Below are 20,260 nucleotides of genomic sequence, written 5' to 3' on the forward strand. Positions count from 1 at the left end.
GGGCGGGGTGGAGGGCGGAGGAGTGTCTTCTACACCTGGAACTAGGGATAAGGGGGGAGAAAGCATGTGCGAGAAAATCCAGCCCTAAATAAATGGCCATGCGGCTCTGTCTGCGTGACATGATCAAATTTTCATAAGCTGGGGCAGTGAGAGGAGAACAGGTCTCTTAATAAATGCCACTATTATAGAGTGTCCGCTAATGCGGCGGGTGGGGGCGGGGGACGGTGGAGAGGAGGAGGCGGGGACGCGAAGGGGAGGGCGGCGGGGGCTCCGAGTCCAGGCCTGGATTTATTAAGAAACGATGCATTCAATTTCGGCGTGTTCAGTAATTATCTTTTATTTCATTTTCTCCCCTCCCCACCCCTCCCCCTCGGGTCCAGCGGAAGGCTGCGGCAGCGGCGGCGGCGGAGGAGGCGGAGGCGGCAGTGGCGGCAGCGGGGGCGGCGGCGGGGGAGGGGACAAGAGCCCCCCCGGGTCTGCGGCCTCCAAGCGGGCGCGGACGGCGTACACGAGCGCGCAGCTGGTGGAGCTGGAGAAGGAGTTCCACTTCAACCGCTACCTGTGCCGGCCGCGCCGCGTGGAGATGGCCAACCTGCTGAACCTCAGCGAGCGGCAGATCAAGATCTGGTTCCAGAACCGGCGCATGAAATACAAGAAGGACCAGAAGGCCAAAGGCCTGGCCTCGTCTTCGGGGGGCCCCTCCCCCGCCGGCAGCCCCTCGCAGCCCATGCAGTCCACGGCCGGCTTCATGAACGCCTTGCACTCCATGACCCCCAGCTATGAGAGCCCGTCCCCGCCCGCCTTCGGCAAAGCCCACCAGAATGCCTATGCGCTGCCCTCCAACTACCAGCCCCCCCTCAAAGGCTGCGGCGCCCCGCAGAAGTATCCCCAGACCCCGGCGCCCGATTACGAGCCTCACGTCCTCCAAACCAACGGGGGCGCCTACGGGACGCCCACCATGCAGGGCAGCCCCGTGTACGTGGGCGGGGGCGGCTACGCGGATCCGTTGCCGCCCCCTGCCGGCCCCTCCCTCTACGGCCTCAACCACCTTTCCCACCACCCCTCGGGGAACCTGGACTACAACGGGGCGCCCCCTATGGCCCCCAGCCAGCACCACGGACCCTGCGACCCCCACCCCACCTACACAGACCTCTCCTCTCACCATGCGCCTCCTCCTCAGGGTAGAATCCAAGAAGCGCCCAAGTTAACACACCTGTGATGGGAGAGGGAGGGCTGAGGGGCAGGTCCTGGGGTGGAGGAGACCCAGGAGGGGCGGGGGCTGTGGAGTTGTGGGGTGCAGTCGGGAGGTCTGAAAGAGGAGGCAGGGAGATGGCAGCCAGGCTTCCCGGGAAGAAAGGGCTTGGAGCTCCTTCCCCTCCCCCTGGCCTGAGAGGTTGCTTTTTAAGTCCTGCAGCTCTTGTTTAGTCTGCCTGCCAACCCATTGGAAAGGAATCTACAGCAGATTGGAGATGACCCCATCAACCCTAGGCCTCCAGCAATATCCAGTTGGAATTCCACCCTAGGGAGCCGGGTAGAGGAAGAGGAGATAGGGAAACAGGCAAAGAAGCACATTTTAAAAAACAGACAAGATGGCTAGGCCATCACCAGCCAACCAACCAACTTACCTTCCTTCTATGTGGTTAATTCCCCCAAATCTTGATATTTTTTTTTCCTGGCAATTCTCCTTTAAAAAAAAATTTAAATACATTTCAAAACCAAGGGCACAAAGCATGTCCCCCTCCCACTTTCCTGAATCCTCAGATTTCTTCCCATGATAGGAGAAGGTTGATTGGGCACTCCCTCCATTTCTAGTCCCATATTTTTCTCCTCTAGGACACTAATATCTATACCCCACCCCTATCAATTACAGTCTTCAGAGGGCTCAGGGATGGTGAGAGATCCTGAAAGAGCTGTCTATATTATAAATATATATATATATATTTTTTCTTTTATGGCAAAGCTGGGAGGTGAGGGCAGGCAAATTGTCAGGACTAAAGTTTTGCCCATTCTGCTGCCTCCCATCTCAGCTCCAGGTCCATCCCCCCCTCTCCACAGAAAGCAGTCGGTGACACGAGGTTCTACACTTTTCTTTTCTTCTGTTGCTCTCTTGACTTAACGTGAAAACAGGGTATATTTTGACAAACTGTCCCAGGCGGGGGCTGCAGCTGGGCCTGAGTGCCTTGCTCAACCCTGGACAGGACACTTTTGTTGCACTTAGAGTTTACATTTTAATGGATATAAAAACAACTGTGAGAGATGCCTGGGCCTGCAGGAGTCCAGCATTGCTCAAAAAAACGTGTGTTCTAGTGAACATTTTCATATATATTTATTGGTTATAGCTTGTTAAAATATTTTCTTTTTTTGTATTATTTATCCCCCTACATTATGTATTTATATGAGGGAAAAAGGAAAAAAATTGTACCTTTTTTTTTTTAGTATTGTTATAAAGGACGTTGTGTTCCCTGTCATGTAAAACCAGCTATTTTAGTTATTGTACTCTAGAAAAAAGCTATAGATTTATGTTAAACTTGTACTTATGAGCAATTGTAATTAGTTCTAAAAGGCATGAACTCAGCTCCTAATTGTCACTGTATAGTCCTGAATTTGTAGAATTAGAGTTAATTCCCTCTTGGAACTTTCTTTGTTCTTCTGTAGTTACTTTTTTTCCTTACTTAAAAGGGTTGTCTGTCATATAATTCTTGAATAAACTTTCTGTTATCAATTTTATCTTGTCTTGGTGGTCCAATTTAGATAGCAGAGCAGCAGGCTGCTGACTGCCAGATTTCCCCAAGGAAAGAAGAATGGTGAAGACCCTATCCTGGCCTTTTTATGATCCCCTGCTCAGGGCCCTACCTCGCCCCATCTGTGTCTCAGGTTTATTTGGTTTTTCTCACACAAGCTTGGAACATTCTGCCAACTTCTTTAGTTAAGATTTAAGTAACAAGTTTGGGGCAAAGAGAGACTAGGGGACTCTCTCTAGGTCTTTTCTGTTTGGCTTCTTCGCCTCTCAATTTTTTCTCATTGATTGACCTTTTGTCTTTTTGCTTCTTTGGCCACAACCTCCTCGCTGTCCCCCCGCCCGCCCCCCCCCTCCCCCCCATCAACAACAACAGAAATCTGGCCCATCACTGCTTCTTCAACCTAAACTTCACAGTTCTCTTCCGGAGCTACAAAGAAGTCGTCACGTGACCCGAAGCCCAACCACCATTGGGTCTAAAATGAAAACAAAGGAAAATGATTAATCTTAAAAAAAAAAATTCTGAGGCCTAGACTTCTCAGGTCAAACCTTAAAACTAAAGTGAAATTAAATCACTAAATAAAATTCAGGGCGGAGGGAGAGGAGGCCTGCTTGATTTCCCCTGCCAGGGTAAGGGGAGGACGGTGGGAGAAGCTATGGATCCAAGCGTACATAAAATGGTCCCCAGGCTAATGTGCCGCTCTGTTTCCACGATCCTTGGGAAAACTTCATTTCTTAGTCGTGGTTCCATAAAAGTTTTATCACATTGGAGCGAGGATAGAGAGGGTCTGTCAAAGATGAAATGTCACCGCCGCGTCGCTGGAGCCGATAAGAGCTAGGAGACAGGAAAGCTGAAATATGGAGCTAATTCGTTGAAAGAGAAGCGATGGCTGCTTGCTGAAGAGTTGCATAATTCTAATTGTAAGCGATGCTCTCGCATTGCTTAATTAGGAGCATATATTTGGTGGTAGAGATGGTGGGGGTGGGGGGACATGTCGGTGAGAATCGTTCTAGGCCCTCAGCCTTAAAGCCAGGGCTGATTTTCATTTTTATGTTGTATCCTGGCAGTCCAAGGTTAGTAATTATAGCCTTTATACAACAATAAATAACAATAAAAAAGCAACCTGAATTCTACACCCCGCCCCCCACACCACCACCAAGTAGGGTTTTAACTGGACTAGGCTCATCCAAGCAGCAAGCAATTTAGCATTGGGTCAGGCTATAATTTAAAGGCATAAGAGCGTGCAAAGTTTGATTGGGATCAAATAACGCTCAAGGGTTTTTCTTTTCTATCTTTCTCTCTTCCTCGTCCCTGAATAACATTTTCTGAATGATGTAACTAGATGAAGCGCCATGTTTGGCTCTGGATGTAGAGTGGACTGATTATTTATCTAGCAGGAGAGAGGCAGGCCAAGTCAGAAAGTTTAACTTGAGTTTGAAAAACAGAGCCTTGGCTTGAAACTGGAATTGCAAACAAGAAAAATAAGGGCCACCTTGGCTTGGTGTCCCCCTCCCTTCTCTCTTAGAGATTTCAGCCCCTAGCTAAGCAGCCAAAGTCGAGGGGAAAATATCTGTACAGTAGGATTCACAGCACAACAGGGGGGCGGGGAAGTGGCGACTCTGGGAAGGAAGGTTCTCTTGGCCCCTTTTAACACCCAAGTTTTCTGCTGTTCTCTAATCTGGCCGTAAAATCTGTCAGCAGGGTTAGAGAGAGCCGTATTTCCTGCAGGGACAGCCGGAGTTGTTGCGGAGAGAATCGCTCAACCCTGCAGCCAGCTGGAGAGGCTGTGAAAAAACTTCCAGGGCTTCTCAAGGGGGTGGCCGGAGGGAGACCCCTCTCAGGCCTCTCTGCACAACCTACAGACAACTACTCTTCTGTGCCTACTCCCCACTTCCATCCCATCCTCACCTCCAAGTGACAAAAATTACTTTCTTTGGAGCCGAGCTGGACACAACGGTCTCTGGCTAGTTTGCTAGTTTCCCTTGGATCTGAGCCCTCCAGAGTCTGCAGCCCCTGTCCCTGCAGCCCCCACGTCCAGCTCCCCCTTTTTCCTCCTGGCTCTCCTCCACCCCCTCCCTTCTCCTCAGATTTCTCTGTCCTTTTTAAACACTCACCCCCACCCACACGGATGAATACTTACCACCACCCACGCGGCTGTTACACTGTCAGAAAGTTTCTAGTTCCAGCTCCCAGCCGAGTTGCCATTTCTCTGCTAACCAGCCTTCTCCTTCTTGCTCAGCGGCAGTGAGCAAGGAGGGGGAGGGGAGGCCGGAGCCGTGGGAGTTCTGCAGAAAAACTTTCCACCCAACCCAGCGCCTTTCCTCTGTCCCCATTTCCCATCTGTTTCCCTGCTCTCCCAGAATCACCTTTCTCTTTTGCTAATACCCCCCACCTCCAAGCCTTTTAAAGGGATGGGGAATTTCGGCTGTTCCCTCTTCTTTCCCAAAGAGCCAAATTCTTTGATGCCATCGGAGGGAGCTGTCAGGAGGCTAAGATTGATCGCCTCATCTCCTCTCGGTCCCTCTGACCCACTTATTTAAAAATCTTACCCCAGATCGACTTTTCATTTTCTGCTTTGAGATCTAGTTCCCCACCAATTGCTTGGGGCCGTGAGTCTTGTACCCATTCCCGCCAGTAAATTACAGCACTCCCTAAAGTTCATACTCTCTTTAACTTCTGAAAAGAAATAAAAACAACAATTTCCCCAGGGGCTAGAAATGAGATATCATCTCTGATCATTATTTTTGCACCCCCTTCATGTTCAGAGAATTCTATCTTGTCGGGGATATTCATTTATACATACATACAATGACAAAAACGGCAAGGGCATTCCTGTGGGGGGGAGTACCCCCTCCCAATACATTGACCTGAGGTTTGAGAGTTCTTTAAGTCAAATTGGGGGCTACCTTGGTTCTTGATTCTTGTTCCTGTTTCTGGATATAGATGCAGACACAGGCTTGAGACTTGAGAGGGTGCATATGTATCTTAGACCCTGTCTGCTGGGGTGTCATAGAGGAGCCCGATACCTCCAGGTGAGGAGGTAGGTAGACAGGGGCAGGGGCAGTGCTGCAAATGCTGGGCAGAGAAGGGAACTGAGACTTCACAGCTCCACAGGCCAGAGGCCCAAAAGGGCTCCTCACTATCTATCTCACTCCTCTGTGTCAGCCTAGGAGTGCTTGTCGATTTTCTAAGATTTATCTGTTGCTTTTGGGGGGTGGGTTGGGGATAGTGATGCTGATGATTGTAAATCTTTTCTCTTCCTTATTGCACTGTAACACAGACCTTTCCCAAAGGGGAAAACCTCTTTCTACTACCTCTTCCTCCCATATTGAGATCCTCACTCAGCTTTTTTTTTTTCAGGGAGGGGGCAGGGAATGCTGCTGGCCTTATAAAGAAAGCTTTACTCTATTAAAAATATTTGAAAAAGAGGAAGGCTTCTCCCTTAAGTTCTCTTGTTTCCTGGGCTCCAGAACCTCCCCTCCTCTGAAGGGAATGAAGAAAAGCTTCCTTTAGCTTATCTGGAGAAAGCGGGGCATGGGGAGCAGGCATGTAGGACTGGGGGGCTCATGGTGTCCAGGTCATAGTCCTCTAGAGTTTTTGAATCAATTAAAGCAAATAATGCTCTGTTTTCTACCAGGCCCAGACGAGTGATTGGCCAAGGCGGGTCCCGTGACCATGAATTCCCTGCAATTTCGCCGGAGTCCTGGGTTTAATAGAGAGAGTCCCCATACTCTTGTATTTATCAGCAATATACAATTATAAAGACCCAAAATTTAAAAAAACAAAAAAGAGAGAACAAAATCTTCCCCTCCCAAAATCGCTGCATCACACAAACCTGGGGGGGGCAGGAGGGGGGGTCCCTTCCGATCCTCCCTCCTGACGCCCCCCCAGCAGGCCCCCTCCCCCACCATTGAAAGCCATGAATTTTGAATTTGAGAGGGAGATTGGGTTTATAAACAGCCAGCCATCGCTCGCCGAGTGTCTGACTTCCTTCCCCGCTGTCTTGGAGACATTTCAAACTTCATCAATCAAGGAGTCGACATTAATTCCTCCTCCTCCTCCTTTCGAGCAAACCTTCCCCAGCCTCCAGCCCGGCGCCTCCACCCTTCAGAGACCCGGGAGCCAAAAGCGAGCCGAAGATGGGCCCGCTCTGCCGCCGCTCCCCGCCGCCCCCCTGGCCCCCGAGTTCCCCTGGATGAAAGAGAAGAAATCCGCCAAGAAACCCAGCCAATCCGCCGCGTCTCCCCCGGCCGCCTCCTCCGTCCCGGCCTCCGGGGTCGGATCGCCGGCAGGTCGGTAAGCGTGATAGGGGTTGGGTGAGGGGCAGCTAGAAAAAAAGGGGGAGAAGGAGCGATAGGGGAGGTAGAAAAGGTGTCGAGCCTGTTGGGGTTTCTTGCCCCGGTCGATTCCAGGGACGAGGAAGCAGAAAAGACCGCTGTGGTTCAGGCCTGGCCGCTGCCAGCATTTTCCCCCCCCCCTTTCCCTATAGCAGATTTTGGAAGTTGGTTGGGGAAGAGCATCTTTTTCTGCTAAGAGAAAAGGATTCGATTGAGGTTTCACATTTAGCTGTGTGGAGGAGTGTTGTTGGATGGGGTCGAAACTGGAGGCAGGAAAAGATTCAATACCATCAACTCTAGATGTAGAAGAGGGGTAATTTGAGAGCTGGGGGCTAGGGAGGAGAAGAGGTGAGGAACAATCTTTCTTTACGAATCCTTTCCTCAGGCTGAGTTGGAAAGTGCTGAAATGAGGGATCCACTCGGAGGACCTGGGAGGGGCTCTGAGGTTCTGGGGGCGAAAGGGAGCCGCTCCCTAACCTCTGCATGGTCCGTGGGCGGCTCTCTGAATGCTGTGCGCTGACTCTGGCCGGGTCTGGCGGCCAGAGAGGGACGAGAAAGAAGGCAAGAGGCGTGGGAGCGAGCCTCTTTGGTAGGCGGGCAGGTCGGGGGTGCCGCTGACATTGTTTTGAGAGGATGGGATAGTCTTTTATTTCAGCCGAGTTGAGGTTGGGCTGAGGACACGGCCCCCGTTGACGCCCAGCCCGCTTTCCCCGCAGATGGGCCGGGACTGCCGGAGGCCGCCGGCGGCGGGGCGCGCAGGCTGCGCACCGCTTACACCAACACGCAGCTGCTGGAGCTGGAGAAGGAATTCCACTTTAACAAGTACCTGTGCCGGCCGCGACGCGTGGAGATCGCGGCCTTGCTGGACCTCACCGAGAGGCAGGTGAAAGTGTGGTTCCAGAACCGGCGCATGAAGCACAAGCGGCAGACGCAGCACCGAGAGCCGCCCGACGGGGAGCCAGCCTGCCCCGGCGCGCCGCAGAACACCGGCGAGCCAGCCGAAGAGCCTGTGGCTAGCCCGGGCCGCCCCTCCGTATTGCGGGCCTCCCGAGCAGCCTGTTGTCACCCGCCCGAGGTCGCGCAGGGGCCTCCGGGCGCCTCGGGCCCCCGGCCTTTGGCCGCTCGCGTGGAGGGCGCGGACGCGCGGAGCCCGGGCGGCGCGCTGCGCGGGGCCGGCGGACGGGAGCCCGAGCCGTTGCCAGAAGACGCCTTCTCGGAGCGGCAGGATTCGCCTTTCTTGCCCGACCTCAGCTTCTTCGCGGCCGACTCCTGTCTCCAGCTGTCCGGAGGCCTCTCCCCTAGTCTCCAGGGCTCTCTGGACAGCCCGGTTCCCTTTTCCGAGGAAGAGCTGGACTTCTTCACCAGCACGCTGTGTGCCATCGACCTGCAGTTCCCTTAATAACCCGCTTCCTTCTCTCGACCCCTGCCCCCCCTCAGCAGCCTGCGGACAAACCCAAGGACCCCCCTCCCCAAGTCGTATGGACTTCTTTATGTGTTTTGCTAAAATTCAGGTATTATTGAATTAGCGTTTAATCCACCTCCTTTCTTTAAAATATTGGACACACGGGCGTCTTTTAAAATTTACACATAAAAAATCCGTTTGGTAGAGTCCTTCCAACGAAATCTCAGGAATAATTAAACTCTGGGGAGGGGGGGTGTGCTTTCTTAAAAAGAACTAGAGGAACCTATTTTCCTCTTTCTCTCTCTCGCTCTTTTTTTTTTTTTTAAGTTTTAGGCCGTAGATTATTTATTAAAATTCTTTACTAATAGGAAAAGGGGAAAGTATTTATTGTATATTATTTTCATAGATTAAATAAATGTCTTTATAATACGGAAACGAGTTAGTGTTTGTATTGGGACCCAGCCCCTTTCCTCCCCGCACCCACTAGGCCAGGCCGCCCTCTCTGTCTGTCTGTCTGTCTCTCGCTCTGCCCTGGGCCGGGTAAGTCCGGGTGGTACAAAAGGGGCCCCTTGGAGGGAGAGGGTGTGCTGCCAACTGAAGTGAGAGCAAGAAGAGATCTCAGGCACAGGCTTCAGAGTCGTGGTGGGAGGCGTAGAGGTTCAGCTAGATTGGGAGGGTCCCTAGGGCTTCCTAGGCTTCTCGCCTCAGTGCCCCAAGCGGAATGGAGGGGTTTTTTCCAGAACGCAGGACGCCTGGGGAACCCGAGGTCTGGGGTCATGCGCAGGGCCAAGGAGTGGAGTGGGGTCGGGGGGGTTCCTGGAGAAGCAGGGTCCCTTGCCCAGGGATGGTCGCTGGCCTCCAAGTGGACAAGAAAGGAGGCCGTGTGGAAAATGCAGCGGGGGCGGGCACTACGGCTCTTCGGGTCCCTCAGTCACCCTAAGGCTCCTGAGGTTGGGAGGAGCGTCCGAGGAGCTGCGGGGCGATAAGCCTCGGGAGGCCCGGGCAGCGCTGGGAGGCGCTTGGCTTGTATGGAGCGAAGGAGGAGAGAGAAGAGCGGGAGAGAGACAGGGAACCAGGAAGATGCTCAAAATGGCGCTGGGGTTGGGAGGCACGGAGGGGAGGGAAGAGACTGTGGCCGCCATGACAGCCGCCTCAGGATGCGCGCGGCCAGCCCCCGGACCGTCCCCGCACCCACCTTCACCTTTTTGGATCATCCCGATGCCCGTGAAAACAGGGAGCCCGGAAGCCTCCTTTTTTGTTTTTTGTATTGTTTGAAAAAGCAGCCCAACAGATGCTGAGGATGCGAGACGGACAGATAGTCCGCGAGGGGGTGGGAATGGGAGAGGGTGAATGGAGGATCTTACTGGCTGGGTGTGTCTCGCCAAATCTGACTTTTGATCCTTCGCTCTGGGATTTGATGCCCGGCCAGAGCGTTCTCCAAATGCAGACCTACCTGTCTTTGCCAACAACTTCATTTGCCGTCTCAGCACTATTTTCTATCCCTCACCGCACCTTAGCAGGTTTCTTGCAAACCCAGTAAGCGGGAGGCAAGGATCGATCTTCCCACCTGCCTCCTGGTTTGTTCCGGGGAACGTGTAGATTTAAAGGGCCCTGGAAAGCCATCCATCCTCCTTAGGTTTATTTAATATTTCTCGGGCTCAGAAACAGACACCGCAGGGCTACCTCCCTAGCAGATGCTGCTGTTCTTGAAAAACAGTTTATTCCCGGACCTCCCAGACTTTCCCCTGAACCAGCAGGATGGGGACTTGGAGTACCAGGTACTGAGAGGCAACAACTGTCAGGAAAAGCCAGGAGCCAACATAGGTCGTGACATACAGGACTAAACAGACCCCTACATATTTTTTAAAAATCTGGTCTTTCAGTGTGGGCAGTACGCACATTTTATTCAGCTGGAATTTAATCCCTTAAACTGTCTTAATATAGAATTCATCTCCTGCATTAAATAATCTTATGCCATGTTAAATTGCACTTATTTCTTTCATAAATAAATTAATATAGAACAATTAGATGTGTTATTATAATATCATGTATCTTATTAGTTTATTTTCCCTCATAAAATATATACACATGAAATAATTTCAATATATTAAAGTAATAATACAGTTTGTTGGCTTGTATGTTTATTTTCCCCATAAATAAGTGAATATATAATATATTAAAACCACACTATACATCTCATTGGGCTGTGTGTTTATTTCTCCATAAAATATGCCTATAGGCAGTGTTTAACATCTTTAAAATCACAACACATAGCCATCTCTACACCAACAAAATAAAACAGACATTTCAGCCAGGGTTTTGATTTCTATGGACAGCCAAACTAGATAATTTGGTCTAATTAAAAATGCTCTTTCAGTTATAGCAGATTGTTACAAAGATGGAGAATACCAGAAGGATCTTGCTAATTGCCCACCTTTCAGCTTTCTTTGGTCAAAAGGAGAGCACACTTCATCAATGCCAAAAATACAGGCTCTGCTCCGTTGGAGAGAATTCACCTCCTGAAATCATGGCTTGGTCTGTAATACTCAGGGGCCTCTGAGGCTCCAGTTTTCTGAGAGATTTGCTGCTCCATGGACCAGCAGCATCAGCACTACCTGTGGGCTAGTTAGAAATGCAGACTCTTAGGCCCCACCCCAAATCTACTGAATCAAAATCTCAATTTAGCAGATCCCCAAGTAATTTACAGACATACTAAAGTCTGAGAAGTACTGCTGGATCATAGTGCCACCTTGCTTCTTGCCTTCCCCCATGTTTAACAATTTTCCAGCCACTTTATCTGGTCACCTTCTTCCAATCCTCCCCAGCCCAGACCAGAGACCCAAAGGGCCCTGAATTTTAGCTTCTGCCTGAGGCTGCATCATTCCTGAATCTTCCCTCCCTAACTGAGTGGGAGTTGGGAGGGCCCAACCAAAGGCTCAATCTACCTGCTTAGATCTAGGTACTTTTTGCATCCTGGGCGTGAGAAACAACCAATCCAGGAAATCAGAAGGTCCACTATTTCCCTTGCTTATTAGAGAGGAGTTAGAGTTGTTTTTACAGGCAACACACAGCCTCTGTTTCTTTCTCCTGTCTTCTGTTCATGAAACTCACCATCTCTGATGCCACCAGAGAAGAACAAAGAGGCAAGGCATTTCTAAAAAGAAATGACTTCTCTTTTCTGTTCCATCTGACTTCAAATTCAAAGGAATGCATGGCAATTTAGAATTCATAAGGGACCAGGACTCAGGGTGCCTAAGTTGTGTTCTAAGTTAGCTCCTTTTGTTTGTTTCATCTCGAGGGTCATCCTTTTTAACCTGAGTTTTCCAGGTTGGCTATGGAGAAGGAAGGCAAAGAGGAGAGAGTTAGACAAGGCAGCAGATTGCCCCCCTCCTCAATGGCAGGTTAGAGGGCAGTGCCAGGTGGCTGCATTCAGTTATCCCATCCTGATGGGGTACGGCTCCTCTTAAGTGGTCTGTGGGACAGACTGGTTATAAATTGGCTGTGGTTGGAGTGGGAAGGCTTCAGTGCTGTCCTGAAAGCTGTGGTCAGTCTGCCCTACTCTTGGTGAGTCATTTTTTAAGAAGAATGGTCCATTAATATTATGGTGAAAGCAAAAGACCTTTAGAAATTATTTGCAATCACTCTAACCCTGAGTCATTACATTTTTAAAAAACTTATGCCTGGGTAAGTCTCTTCCCCTTTCTGGACCTCAGTTTCTCCAACTGTAAAATAAATGGAAGAACTACATGACTCTAATGTTCTCTGCATCAGTATATGCCAAAAGTATATTCATTAGTCTAGACAAACAAGGTATCAAGTATTTATTATAGCACCTGGTGTCAGGTGCTTTTAAATGGAGGTGGTGACTTTTGATGTCTGGTGATAACCCACTTCCCAAGTATCTGGTAGAGCCATTTTAATGAATTTTAATTTGCCTATTTACACCAACAATCATGCCCCAAACATTATTTAAGTGAGCAGAGAGAGAAATCCTTTCAACAAGTATGTAATTAGCTGTAGTGCTGTGTGCCAGGTACCAGGTATTCAATGAATATGAGTATTAAGAAGTAGGACATTTTATATATAAAAAAAAGAGGCACCAAACTTCTTTGCCATGATGTACTAGACTTCATTTTTTGTTAAAGTTTATTTATTTATTTAAGGGCTTCCCAGGTGGTGCAGTGGTAAAGAATATGCTTGCCAGTGCAGGAGATGCAGAAGACATGGGTTCATCCCTGGGTCAGGAAGATCCCCTTGAGTAGGAGATGGCAACCCACTCCAGTATTCTTGCCTGGAAAATTTCATGGACAGAGTAGCTTGGCAGGCTACAGTCCATGGGGTCGCAAAGAGTCAGCCACGACTGAGCACACATGCATTTTGGTCACACTGAGGCATGTGGGATCTTAGTTCCTGGACCAGAGGATGGAACCTGTGACCCCTGCAGTGGAAGCTCTGAGTCCTAACCACTGGGCTGCCAGTGTACTAGACTTTAAAAATCCCCTTTGATCAGTGTTTGTCTGGTTGCTAGGGTATTAGAACATAGGTATAAATTATGGGTCTCCCTAAATAGCTCTGCTGAATCTTCTCCCCACTTTTCCTTCAAGTCTCTGATAAACACTCAATGGTCCCACTGTACATCCTCCTGAAATATGCTCTATTGAATACATGTCCTCACTTTGCAGAAAGTAGACTCTCGAGCCCTACATCAGTCTCTCCACCTGTTGCAGCTAATGTGGTCCAAATCCTCCATTGACCTTTCCAGCCCAGCTCTGCCCTTCTGCTTCCCCACCCTCATTCTTCTTCATACTCAGATATTTGGTCCCTGAAGGAGCTATAACGAACTGCTTCCTCCTCTGAGGAGAGAGTCAGCAGTAAAAGGGCCTTCCTAAAACCTTCTCTGGGCTTCCCTGGTGGCTCAGACGGTAAAGAATCCACCTATGATGCAGGAGACCTGGATTTGATTCCTGGTTTGGGAAGATCCCCTGGAGAAGGAAATGGCGACCCACTCCAGTATTCTTGCCTGGGAAATTCCATGAACAGAGGAGCTGAGTGGGCTGCAGTCCATGGGGTTGCAAAGAGTTGGACATGACTGTGTGGCTAACACACAAAACCACCTCTAATTCCCAACCACCACAGAAAAATCACAGTCTGGACAGTCATTTGGATACAAATTCAGTTCAATCAGTGTTCAATAAATTTTCCAATGTGGATATTTTGGCCACAACCACTATACCTGGATAAGCCCAATTAAGTAGAAAGTTATTTCAACTCTTCATGTCACTCTAATCTTTCCTTTTAGCAAGATCCCAACTCTCTGACTTACTTTTCCTTCCAAATGAAGGTTTACATCCTGTACTGACATCACAGAAGTCAGGTTCAACCCTCAACCCTGACAAGGACAGTTTTCTCCCAAATTGGGAAGGTCAGGGAGTTCTTGTTAATGCCCAACCTCAAATCTTTCTGCTGCAGTTTTAATAGATTATATAATATTAGAGTTATATCAGGTAAGGTTAGGGCTTGTTATAGATTATATAATATTAGGCTTTACTTACAAAAAAAACCCTCTTCAGTTTAAAAGAAAATTCTTTGCCTGCACAGAGGCAGCCTTCTGAATTTTCAATGAAATGTGCATATGATAAAGTACATATTACATAATATATGGTGATATGTTATATAAAAATATAGCACATATGCTATTTTCCCATCACATATTTCCATATTTTAATATGTCAGTTATATTAAAAACAGAAGACTGACTCATAGTATTTCAGAATGTGCATGTATATGTTAATATCATACACTTACAGAGTTCTCTATGGTTTATGTTTTCTTGTTTGCTTTAATCCTGCTAACAATATAGGGAGGTAAGTAGTATTAAACCCATGCTTCTTCTCTGAGGCTGAGATTCAGAGAAACCAGGGAACTTGTCCAGGATTATAATGCTAAGAAATGGCTAAGCAAGGATTCGAACCCAAGTTTTCTAGGCCCAAAACTAATAGTCTTCCTATTACAATATACACTACCCACAGTCTATGGTTCTCAACCAGATATGTGACATTTTAATGAGCTTGCAATAAAACACACCACTACATTCAGATTGCATCCTCCCCAAAAACAACAACAAGAAATAATTTCTTATAGAGAAAAAAATTACAACCCCGAATATCCTTTTAATTCTTAAGTTCCAATCTTAAGTTGATCTTGGGCTTTGGCCTTTAAGATCTGGGCTGGGAGAGCAGGCAGAAAGGCACTTAAGGACCTAACGAAAGATCTGTTCCAATTGCCCCTGCCAACCCTCAGCTAAGGCAGCTTCCTCTATTGAAAAGTCCAGAATCAGGTATAAACTACTAACACATCCCTATTCTGATTAGAATGGTCTTGTCTTAATGGTATAGGGACCAGCATCTCTCAAAGATCATATCAGTTCTAAATATGCCTGCGTTCTCCTTGCTCACCTATATGTCTAAATAGACTATAAAAAGAGGAAATCAACCATTTTTAACTTTGGTGTTGAGTCTACCCAGACCATCTCTGGTGAATTTAATCTGGTCAACCAGATAATCCTATAGGCCACAGGTTACTTCAGATGGGGATTACTTTGTTGTGGTTGCCCTCAGCTGTGGGCTTAACAAGGAATCCAGGCTCCATAGATTTTCTCCTCAAGCCAGAGGCCAGTGAAGTTTCTTTTAAGTAGGAAGAGACTGGGAACCTAAGAACCCATGTTGCCTTTTCTCTCAGTCCTTTCTGCTGGGGTTGGGTGTTGTTGTTTAGTTGCTCAGTCATGTCTGACTGTGCAACCCTGTAGATTGTAGCCCACCAGGCTCAGTCCATAGTATTTCCCAGACAAGAATACTGTCATTTCCTCCTCCATGGGATCTTCCAGACCCAGGGATTGAACCTATGTCTCCTGCACTGCAAGAGGATTCTCTACTGCTGAGCCACCAGGGAAGCCAGCAGGAAATCTGGAAAGTTTTCATCTTTCTGCTACACAGGAGAAGGTAGCAAGGTTCAGGGATGAATTGGGAAGCTGAGGCTTAAACAACTACTGCACTTGATAGTACAACTTGAGGCACTTTTGCTCCACTCCTTTCCTTCTGTATTTATAATAGACTGTTGGTGACTTCAGCTATTAATGAGGGAGACTGCATTTCCCCAACTCCCAGAATGATTTCTACTCTTTTATCAATCTGATTTGGAATTTACTTCCTCTTTTAGACCTCAAGTTGTTTCCTTGATTAGGAGAGCGAGGGATGAGGTGGGGAGGTTCTCCCTGGGAGGGAAATGTGGAAAGTGGAGTCTCAAGTCTCCCAAGAAAAAGGGCAGCTAGGTCAGATAAAGGCCTAGCTCAGATGGGAGGTTTGAAGGGAAACCCTGGTTCCCTACTTCCCTGTTCTCCAAAGGCCTCTGTGGAGGACATCTTAAAGTGAGAGGAAACAGTTGGAAGCATCTACAAACCCAAGAAGAGCAATAGAAATATGCTTGCTCTCACCTCAATACTCCTTCTCTCTTCAATCCTTCTGCAACCATCGCCTGCTCCCAACTTCCACCTCCCACCTCAACCCTCCTTTCCTTTGTCCATCCTCATCACTTGGCACTGAACATTCTCCCACCCTCACCCACTGCATCTCTCTTAAAGGAGTTGCCAACTGGTTCCTCCCCACAACTTGTCCTGCTCCTCTGAAGCAGAGTACACATGAGGAGGGAGAGAAGCAGGGGTCCTGTGAAATGCTTTAAGCTTTTTCAGAGTTGGGGGCTAAGTAAGGCTCACAGTTATTAAGAAAAGGGGAAGGCAGTGCGAGTCTGGTGATAGAGACAGAAAGTAGGAGAGAACAGGCGAAGCAAGGGAACTGGGAAACAAAGAGGGAGCAGCAACACAGAGACTGAGATAGACAACGTTGGGCCTCCTTGCAGAGAGATGAGGACTCACCCTGCCCTTTTTGGGGCGGGGAAACCTGAGAAGTTCTGAGGGTCCTCTCCGGGCCTGTCCCACCTGCTTTCCCTTCCTCCCCTTTGCTCAGTTGTTTACAGAGATCCTCCTCTGAACTCTTGCCCTCCTGGACTTGCCCTAGCCCCGGCCTCAGGCCTCAGCCAGGCAGACACCCTGACAGATTACAAATGAGCGTGGGTGTTAGATTGCGCCAAGCTCTTGTCCCCAGAGTCTGGAGGAGGGGAATCAATGGGCTCTACCTAAGAGCTTCCCTCCAGTTCCATCTCAGTCTGAACAGAGTGAAGGAGGCACTTCCTGTTCTCCTCCCCTCCCCCAACCAGAACCCAACAGACACACCCAGCTGAAAGGGGTGAGGCTCCCCTCCTGAGCCTCAAGACCGCCACACGGAAGCTCCCATTCTCTAAGCAAACTCCTTTGATCTATTCTAGAAAATTCATTGGAAACTTGAGTAATCTTTAAGATGTAACTGCTATTGAATTTATGGATTTGAGGCTTGGGATTTTGTGGGAGAGGAGTGTGGGGCAGGAAGGAACCAGAAGAATGCACTACACTAGTTTAAAACACTTCAGGAAAAGAATAAAAATTCCCTCTCTTCACCTGTAAGTAAACATCACCTAGCTCTGTGCTCATTGTGGCTCTCTGGAGAGACACAGGGAGTTATTTGAGTCTGAGTGAGCGAGCCAGCTACAGCTATGGATGGCTAGAGAGAGGATAAATACATCCGGAGAGATGAGTTGATGGATAGGTAGGGAAGGAATATAAATATGGAGAGAGATGGAGGAACAGAGAGATGGATTGAGACAGAGAGAATATAAAAAGAAGCTGAGGGAGAGAAATGGATGTGTGAATGAGGAGAGAGTGGTTATGTGGAGAGGTGGAGAGGGGAATGGGGCATTTCTCATCCTCTTCTCCGCAGTTCTGTCATCTTGTCTTGCTCCTTGAAATGCCAGTTTCCCACCCCTCACTTAATGAATTCTTTCTCTAGAGTCTAGGCCCTGCCTCACACCCTTAGGTGTTTTTGCACCCTCTTCCTTCACAGTCATCCATTTGGTCCAAGACAACATACCTCACTTGGCTGTCCTAGCCCATCACCCCAAATTAGGAGAAAGAAACTCAGAGTGGGAGTTCTGGGCAAAGGAGGCTGGATTCCCCATCTCCTGGTCTACAGACTTGGGGAGGGGGTTGCTCCTTTGTGAGGTGGGGGGGGGGGTGGTGGTGGGAAGAATGAAGGGCAGCTGGGTTGAATTTGTCCAAATCTAATAACCTAGGAGCCTATTGAAGGCCTTGGGGACTGAGAGGGGAGGAAAGTCTTGAATATTCCTCTAACTTTTGCCCCCTCTCCCTCCGGTCCCTTCTTTCCAAAAGTCTTTGAAGAAAGATGTTTTTGACGCTTCCATGTCGCCCTCAGATGGATGGGCTGTGGGTGATTGAAGTGTCTTTGTCATGCTAATGCTTGGGGGGTGATGGATGGGCGCTGGGGCTGCCAAACTGTGGCCCGCAGCGCCCATTGGCCTGGGAGAGATCACATGCACCCCTCCACCCCCACTCCCTACCCCCTTCCTGGGGGAGCGCTGGCCCAGGCGAGCTGGGTTAGGCCATGGATGCAAGCTTCGGCGCTGTGACATACTGCCTAAAGGTTGTAGGGCAAGAGGGTGTCTCCCCCAAACGGGCCGACCCTCCTGAGGCCTCCACGCATGGACTATAATAGGATGAACTCCTTCTTAGAGTACCCACTCTGTAACCGGGGACCCAGCGCCTACAGCGCCCACAGCGCCCCTACCTCCTTCCCCCCCAGCTCGGCTTCCGCTGTTGACAGCTATGCAGGCGAGACTCGCTATGGTGGGGGGCTGCCCAGCTCTGCACTCCAGCAGAACTCAGGCTATCCAGCCCAACAGCCACCCTCGGCATTAGGGTTGCCCTTCCCCAGCTCTGCGGCCTCGGGGTACTCCCCGGCTGCCTGCAGTGCCAGCTACGGGTCTTCTCAGTACTACCCTCTGGGCCAGCTGGAAGGAGATGGAGGCTATTTTCATCCTTCAAGTTATGGGGCCCAGCTAGGGGCCTTGTCTTCCGACGGCTATGGAACCGCTGGAGTGGGCCTGGGGCCCTACCCTCCACCACAGCCCCATTACGGGACTGAGCAGACAGGGAGCTTTGCACCGGCCTGTGCTGATCTCCTCTCCGAGGACAAGGAATCGGCCTGCGCGTCAGAAACGAGCACCTCTACAGCCCAGACCTTCGACTGGATGAAGGTTAAGAGGAACCCACCCAAGACAGGTAGGGCTCAGACGTGGCCAGCCCCTCTCTGGGTGCTCAGAGTGGCTCTGCTGCTTTTGCACTGAGGGGTCCTGGGCTGGGGGTTCCTGTCTGCACCACCGGGTAGAGGCAGGTAAGAGCACTGTGCTCAGTCTCAGGTCAGGTGGGGTCTCCCCACCCAGCGAGCGCCCAGTTATCCTTAAGAGTAAGTCTCCACACACACCCCCACTTCCTGATCTGTGTGCTCAGCGCAGGCCCAAGACCTGGTGTTCCGAGGAGGGGGAGCTGGGGGTGCAAGTGTGCGGGGCTGCTCCAGGTCGCCTGGAGGGGTGCCTGGTGATCCAAGGGAACTTGGAGAGCTGAAGCTGGATAGAATGGTGACTGGGGGTGCAGAGCTGGCGGGGGGTGGGGGGCAGAGGGGAGGGGAAGGAGAAAGAGGAGAGAACTGACGTGGCCCTTTTCTCGCCCCGCCCCTAGCGAAGGTGTCCGAGCTGGGCCTGGGCGCTCCAGGTGGCCTCCGCACCAACTTCACCACTCGGCAGCTGACCGAACTGGAGAAGGAGTTCCATTTCAACAAGTATCTGAGCCGGGCCCGGAGGGTGGAGATCGCTGCCACCCTGGAGCTCAACGAGACGCAGGTCAAGATTTGGTTCCAGAACCGGCGCATGAAGCAAAAGAAGCGCGAGCGGGAGGGAGGCCGGGTGCCCCCAGCCCCTCCAGGCTGTCTCAAGGAGGCAACTGGAGACACCTCCGACCAGTCCACGTGCACCTCCCCGGAAGCTTCGCCCAGCTCCGTCACCTCCTGAACTAAACCTCCCACCCGGGACTCCTCAGCACTGGAGCGCTGAGGAGTCCCCGTCCAGCCCTCTCCTCTGTCCTCCCTAATCTCGGCCTCGGCTCTACTACTTAGGCTGGGGCGCCAGTTCAGAGCTGCCTTTGGGAGGAATGGGGGACTGCTTTCCTCCAGTCTGGGCAGGGTGCTGATGGCTGGGGACCCTACCGGGGACCAGAGGCACGGGAGACCCAACCTGTCTAAAGTGAGGGAAGGGCTTCCCTCTGCCTCTAATCTGGAGATCAGCCCTCGGGTGGGGTGGGAGCAAGTCCCAACCTCCCGGGTTCTCCTTTCCCTTCCAACTTCCATTTGTTCAGTCCAGTGCCTTTGAGCTTCGAGGACTCTCCTCTCATGCACTCTTATCCTAACTCCCCCTTCTAGGCCCAGGACAGAGAGAAGGTTTCCTGTGTGGGAGGTATTTGGGTGCTGGCATATGACCAATGCTTAATCTCTCTAGTTGCCACAGACTTTACAATAGCACCAGCTGCCTTGTGACAGACCAAAAAGCTCCCCCCACCACCCCATCGAACCCTATTAACCCCCTCCTGGCACATTTATATTGCACTAGCGGCCTCCAGAGGTTGTTTTCTGAGACCTGCCTGCCCCTCCGCCCCCCGCGACTTCGTCTCAAAGCTACCAAAGTGTTTTGGAACTTGGTACTTCAGAGACTTCTGGAATGTTGTTTGAGGCTGGACCCCAGTAAGCCTCTACCAGGAAGGCGCAGGCTCGCCCCCACTAGTTCCTCCCCTA

General features: G+C 50.2%; 3 protein-coding genes and 1 long non-coding RNA gene across 15 annotated transcripts in view; 3 read left to right on the plus strand and 1 right to left on the minus strand.

The window, feature by feature from the left end:
• Window positions 1-2,727, plus strand: part of HOXB3 (homeobox B3) — a 54,757-nt gene extending 52,030 nt beyond the window's left edge. For all 9 annotated transcript variants that reach the window (XM_043904278.1, XM_043904277.1, XM_043904284.1 and 6 more), the window contains one exon: window positions 381-2,727. In XM_043904278.1, the coding sequence (XP_043760213.1) occupies window positions 381-1,219 (839 nt within the window). In that variant the 3' untranslated portion in view covers window positions 1,220-2,727. The remainder of the gene's footprint in view (window positions 1-380) is intronic.
• On the minus strand, window positions 488-6,082 carry LOC122694914. Of its 4 annotated transcripts, XR_006341274.1 has the most exons (6): window positions 4,879-6,082; window positions 3,410-3,572; window positions 3,142-3,213; window positions 1,626-1,684; window positions 1,163-1,213; window positions 488-624 (listed from the first exon to the last, which is right to left on the minus strand). It is a non-coding gene; the product is annotated as an uncharacterized LOC122694914 (long non-coding RNA). The 4 variants fall into 4 exon arrangements; XR_006341271.1 differs by having other exon boundaries at window positions 3,142-3,572; XR_006341272.1 differs by lacking the exon at window positions 3,410-3,572 and having other exon boundaries at window positions 4,879-6,047.
• A 369-nt stretch (window positions 6,083-6,451) lies between these two features.
• On the plus strand, window positions 6,452-8,630 carry HOXB2 (homeobox B2). The gene is made up of 2 exons (XM_043904285.1): window positions 6,452-7,030; window positions 7,792-8,630. The coding sequence occupies exons 1-2, from the start codon at window positions 6,658-6,660 to the stop codon at window positions 8,472-8,474; spliced, it is 1,056 nt and encodes a 351-aa protein (XP_043760220.1). The 5' UTR covers window positions 6,452-6,657; the 3' UTR covers window positions 8,475-8,630.
• Window positions 8,631-18,119: 9,489 nt separating this feature from the next.
• On the plus strand, window positions 18,120-19,489 carry HOXB1 (homeobox B1). The gene is made up of 2 exons (XM_043900948.1): window positions 18,120-18,699; window positions 19,156-19,489. The coding sequence occupies exons 1-2, from the start codon at window positions 18,120-18,122 to the stop codon at window positions 19,482-19,484; spliced, it is 909 nt and encodes a 302-aa protein (XP_043756883.1). The 3' UTR covers window positions 19,485-19,489.
• The last annotated feature ends 771 nt before the right edge of the window (window positions 19,490-20,260 follow it).

Source organism: Cervus elaphus, chromosome 5, assembly GCF_910594005.1.
Source record: "Cervus elaphus chromosome 5, mCerEla1.1, whole genome shotgun sequence".
Taxonomy (NCBI): domain Eukaryota; kingdom Metazoa; phylum Chordata; class Mammalia; order Artiodactyla; family Cervidae; genus Cervus; species Cervus elaphus.